Source organism: Triturus cristatus, chromosome 3_1, assembly GCF_964204655.1.
Source record: "Triturus cristatus chromosome 3_1, aTriCri1.1, whole genome shotgun sequence".
In the NCBI taxonomy this organism is placed as follows: Eukaryota; Metazoa; Chordata; class Amphibia; order Caudata; family Salamandridae; genus Triturus; species Triturus cristatus.
In genome coordinates this window covers 1,144,083,539-1,144,089,376 of record NC_140583.1, presented here as the reverse complement: position 1 = coordinate 1,144,089,376, position 5,838 = coordinate 1,144,083,539, and the positions used below count along the sequence as shown (strand labels likewise).

The 5,838-nt window shown below is 40.6% G+C and overlaps 1 protein-coding gene across 1 annotated transcript; it reads left to right on the top strand.

Moving 5' to 3' along the window:
- The first annotated feature begins 2,323 nt into the window (after window positions 1-2,323).
- On the top strand, window positions 2,324-4,075 carry LOC146861629 (zinc finger MYM-type protein 1-like). Its single transcript, XM_085646259.1, has one exon. The coding sequence runs from the start codon at window positions 2,324-2,326 to the stop codon at window positions 4,073-4,075; it is 1,752 nt and encodes a 583-aa protein (XP_085502385.1).
- Window positions 4,076-5,838: the final 1,763 nt, after the last annotated feature.

The window sequence follows — 5,838 nt, the reverse complement described above, 5'->3', positions numbered from 1 at the left end:
TCGTAAGGGCAGGTAAGAGAATGTGTGGCTATTGCGTTTTATTTAAATCTGTGAGCAAGACACATACTTTGTGTGCCGTGTATATTTCCTTTAAATGGTATGTTTAAATCGTTTGTATCATTACATTGACTGGTTCGGCCAAGGACGCACGACAACTATTAAAATGTCCAGATAACTCTCGGGATTAATGATGCTGCTGGAGAGCAGTCTTTTGTCTATTTGTAGTTTTTCTTTAAATGCAGATAAACTGTAGTTAACGTGGATAGCTCAGTGGGTTGCTACCTTTGTCACAGAGATCCTTTGATTACTTTCAGTTCAGAAGTTACAATCCTAACATAAGGCAGTGACCTATGGACTGTCATCAAAGACCTGCATACAAAGCAGAATGGTATAATTAGGTTTTTTCTTGTATTGTATTGCTAGTTAGTTCGAATTTTCCCAGTCTTTCATTATTCGAATGTTGCAATAAAGAGTTTGTTTGGGCAGATATACATTCTAATCAGTAAAGCCAACACCCCAACCACTGAGATATGCTGTAAATCCTGTGTTTGTGCTTCTCCAGCCCAAACCCTCTTAAAACATATTGCCCAGCAGTATGGATGACATGTGATTCCTACACCTGGTAATCCTCATTAGCGTATGTGACATTCCCTATAGGCTGATTTACATACTTGTATGATTCATTGTCTCTGCATAATGTGTGCGTGATGTAAAGTACTGTGACACCTAAGTAGCGCTATACAACAAATAAAATGCATATGAGAGAGGGGCTACGGAGAGATGGTGGGCACTGTTGGAGGGTGGCAATGAGGGAATCCGAGGGGGACCTCATGGGGGAGGGGCTATGGAGAGATGAGGGGCACTGGTGGAGGCTGGTAGTGGGGGAGTCTGAGCAGCAAGCCTGTTATGTGCTCCGTACTTGTGGTTTATAATCTTAGTGCAGATGAAGCACTATTATAGTATACTAAATCAAACAGAAAAGGTGTTTTGTATGGTGCACAGTTAGAACACATGTATTTGAAGGTTCCCTCTTATGTGATGATGAATAAAGGAGGCTCAGGGAAATAAAGATTTGGCTAGTATCACACAATTGGTGCAAGCATGGAAGCCAAGTTTGATCCCAGGTTTTGTAGTTTCACATTGTGCAATTCAGTCAATAGATGGGTGTCTCATTCTCCTGTATTGCATTACAGATTAATGCTTTATCTTTCATACTGGAAATATGACATTACAGCCTGGGCAGCTGGTAGAAGCCAAATGAAAGCTAGGCTTGTTTTGGGGCACGAGGGTCCAAGAGTACCTTGAGCTGCACTAGGCATCTGGCTCAAGCCTTCAGTGGCCAGTGTATCGTGGCCCTTGTGCAGGCCGGATGCTACTTGATGTGTCAACAACACCCCTACTTAAGTTGTGAAAGCAGTGTTGGATGGAAGGGGGTGTCTTGATGCCACTGTCTAGAGGCATTGTATTAGTGAATGATATTGTGCTTTGTACAAATAGGTGGATCCTAAGGTAACCTGCTCAGTCACTCACAACAAAAAATGTATGTAATTTCCACGTATTCCATCTCCTTCTCCTCTCCTTGCTATTAAACATCTACTTGCAATGACCTAATAAAACATAACAGCATCACTCTGATCACTCATGCACAATACTGAAACACTCCCCAAGTAGGCCACACTGGCTAATTTTGGAAACCGCGGGGAGATAAAATGCCGGATCTTGTATTGTGGCTGGAAAAGACTCAAAAGAAATAGATTCTTTGTTGGAAGAAAAAAAATCCACCAGAGACAGTAATGAGCAACCATACCTTAGACAGTTTTAGTCCTCATGAATCATACAGAGATGTACGCAGCTCAACAAGCCTACAGAATGCAAACGTGAAATGCCTTGGATTGAGTTAGAGTTTAAATGGTTCCCATATAACACATATTCAATTCATTGCCTATGCAGCACTTCACCCTCATTCGGGGATTTATAATTCAAGATTCTTATTTTAAATGCAACATGCAACTCATGGTAGATTTGCCATGAAAGAACAGAGTCTGTTATGTATATCCATATAATTTAATTACACCAAAGCTGGTTATGGCTGCAATTGTACACTGCTTATTGAGGAATTTTCTAGTTTTTAATCACACCCCTCAGTTTTTTTTTTTTTTTTTAAATTAATCATCGTATGGACACGATATTATACATTTTCAGCAACTTTTTTTTTTAAGGTGATTGACCTGTGGTTTTTTGATGGAGGAACATTTCTAACTAACCAAAGATTTTTTATTTTTAAATATTTTTTTTAGTTGCTTCTAAGCCTAGCTTGGGCATCATGGACAGATTCGTAATTCGGAGAGGTCCTTTAGATGTCAGCCGTAATCCCTTGTGTCCTAATCTAGGTCCTGTACCAGCACCTCCAATGGAAGTTGCAAAAGAAAGAAAAATGTATGCTCACCTAAATCATGGCACTGCTGTGAATAAAGACCTTGTTGACCTTGACAAGCATGAAGGTCATCTAAGCAGCAATGCTACAGATCTGCATAGGGATAAACCATCCCAACCATTTCTTAAATCTTATCCACGAAGAAGATTTGGCGACCGTGAGAGGGCATTCAGCTCGGACTGGTACACAACTCGACCATGGCTAGAGTACTCTGCTAGTCTAGATGCTTGCTTTTGTTTCCCATGTCGTTTGATTCCTAATAGGAAAAATGATAGGGATACAGTTTTTACTGTAACTGGTTTCCGTAACTGGAACAGTGCACTAACATCTGGCACAGGTTTTGCTAAACATGTGAGCAGTCAAACTCACACATATGCTGTACTAGCTCTAGCAGAGGCATCTAAGAGAAGGGGAAGAGGAGATACAATTGCCTTTTTTTTAGATACGAAAGTAATAGAAAATAATAGATGTTACTTAAAAAGCATTGGAGAAGTCATTCAATTTCTTGTTGTGAATGAACTCCCCCTGCGTGGCGACAATGAAGATGTTTTTGATTCAACAAGTGGTTTATTTTTAAAGCTTTTCCAATACACTCTGAAGAAAGATAAAAAGCTAGCTGGAATTATACACTCTATTCCCCTGAATGCAAAATATACATCTAAATGTATCCAAAACGAAGTAATAGATACCTTAACTGGCATGGTTCTCTCACAAGTCAAAAAGCAGTACAAAAGTTGTGATAAAAAAAGATTTTGTATTAAAAGCGATTGCACCCGTGATAAATGTAATATTGAAAATCTGTCCCTCATGATGCGTTTTGTGAGCAAAGCCAAGCCCGAGGAGCATTTAATTGGTCTTTTACAGATGGAACAATTAGATGCTGAATATATAGCAGATCGCATCTTAAGCCACTTGGTTGCCAGTGATTTCAAGCCAGAAGACATTTTAAGACAGTGCTATGATGGAGCATCTGTGATGAGTGGATGCAGTGGAGGTGTTCAGGCAGTTATACAGAGAAGATTAGATAAATATATTCCTTACATACACTGTTATAATCATCAGCTTCATCTTGTTGTCATACATGCCATCCAAAGTGAACCAAGGGCAAAGCGATTCTTTGATCTTTGCAATATGCTGTACAATTTCTTTCAATGTCATTATGTGAGTCAACGATATAATGGACCAACTCTAAAACGTCTTCTTGAGATTCGATGGACCAGCCATTATGAGGTTACAAAATGTGTGGTTGAAAACATTGACACAATTTCTGATCTTATATCAGACATATATCATGATGACAATGCTGCATCTGAGTTGAAGGCAGAAGCTTGTGGTTTACTATCTCATATTCAAAGGGAAAACGTTTATGTTATTGGGAAATTTTTACAAGATCTACTTTTAACTTTAAAGCCTGCTAATGCTGTGTTTCAGACACAGCAAACAAATTTGTGTTTTGCAGTGGAAGTTGTACAGTCCACACTTAATGCCCTGAAAGCAATGCGTGCAGATCCAATGTTTTCTACCAAGTACTGCTCTTCTGATGTGTTAGACGAAACCACACGTGTTAATCGTGGACCAAAAAGGAGGAGGACTCTCAACTGCCGATTTGCAGATTCCGTGGTATTTTCAACAGTTGGATAATCTGCAGATGACTCTTCTTTTTCTCAGCAGCAAGTGCTCAGGCAGCCCATCTTGAACATTCTGGACAGAGCAATAGCTGAGATGGAGACCAGATTCTCCCAGAAGAACATTGAACTTATCGAAGTAATTTCTATCTTGGTTCCCTCATCACCTCATTTTCTTGATATGAACAAGTGTGAACCCCTCCTTGACCTAACTAATGTAATCAAAGCTACTCTTGCAGGAGAACTAACTGTTGCAAAACCATTGTTACAAAAAAAAGTCCCGGATGGTGCAGATGTTGCCACCATTTGTGAACTGGTTCGTGATTATGCAGAAGCTTTCCCAGCACTTCATGAAATGTTTGTATCTGCGCTGGTTATAGGGGTTTCAACCGCAGCCTGTGAGAGCTCCTTTTCAACCCTATCCCGCGTCCTCACACCTTTCCGACGCACAATGAATCATGATCGGAAACAGAATTTGACTATTTTAGCACATGAGAAAGAGCTCACGGCAAACCTATGTATGGATGAGTTTGTAAGGGAGTTTTCAAAGAACAATAGAAGGTTACCTCTATGACGAACTGTTAGTTTTGAAATGGTTGGGAAAACTGCTGGCAGTTTTCAAAAATACTGATTTCTCTTTTTCAAATGTGTTACTGTTTTTGAAGAATTTTTATCTATGAATGTATTTTGCAAAAAAATTACAAGAAAATAAACTGTATAAAGTTCCATTTGTGCAGAGAAATAAGTGTTGCTCAAATTGCAACGAGTAAGTAGCCAGCCTTTCTAGTGCACCGGTGTCAAGGCTTTCATGTAGTAATAGGGACTTCCTTAATCTTGAACGCTTTATAATATGCTTAGCATTCAAGTACTTGTGTTGAAGCCTGGTCTGCTGGAATTCGAGGGTTTACAGTTAGGTCCAGACATTGGTCTTACATAAAAACAACTCTCCACATGCTCTGTGTACACACAGCAGCTAGCTGTTGTATCATGGTGCCTGTATGCAAGTACGTATGATGTAATCTAGGGCTTGTAGGCCACCTCCAGAAGTGACAAATTGGGCCCGCAGTGGCCCACCCAAATGTGCCTTTGGCCCACCCAAATAAAAATTCCTGGAGCCGGGCCTGCTTGTACAGTGGCTGTGTGCCTGTATTCACTGTACTGGACACGCACACTCACACTTCAGAACTCTGCTTACACGAAGGTGTATTTTCCACTCTGGCGTCATAAGTACAGGTAACATGCATAAAACACACAGAAATCTTGCAAAACTGTGCTCGTTTATGTTAAATTGCATTTTTGAAAACTCTCAGCAGCTGAGAGTGAAGGTTTGAAGTTTACAGATGGAGAGAGCAACAAAAGACAGGAAAACAAATGTTGACATTGAGGGATGGTGGCAATGGTCATTAGCGGGGATCTGTGAACTAATAAAAACGGTGTTGGGCCACAGAAGGGAGCCTTTCAAAAGGAGCACTTTTAAAAGTTATCAGCAAAGGGGACTTCAGAAGCCTGTCAGCTGACGTGTCAAACGGGTCTGGTAAAGGCCTGAGAAGGGACGGGGCCTTCTTAAACACTTCCTGTGATGCCTAAAGAGGAACTTGTTGATAATGGCAGCTGGAGAGCATGTCCTGCACAGCATGACACACAAGGAAAAAAAGCCCACCTGATCTTCGCACGGGAAGCCCTTGTGCCCCTTTACCAGCAGATTTTACCCCCAAAACAACTCTTCGGTAAATGCTTAGGATTTGCAGCTTTTTTACGGTACTGCCTTGGCTTTAGCGT

Coding starts and splice junctions, on each gene's coding strand:
- LOC146861629 (XM_085646259.1), top strand. CDS start 2,324: ATGGACAGATTCGTAATTCGGAGAGGTCCTTTAGATGTCAGCCGTAAT.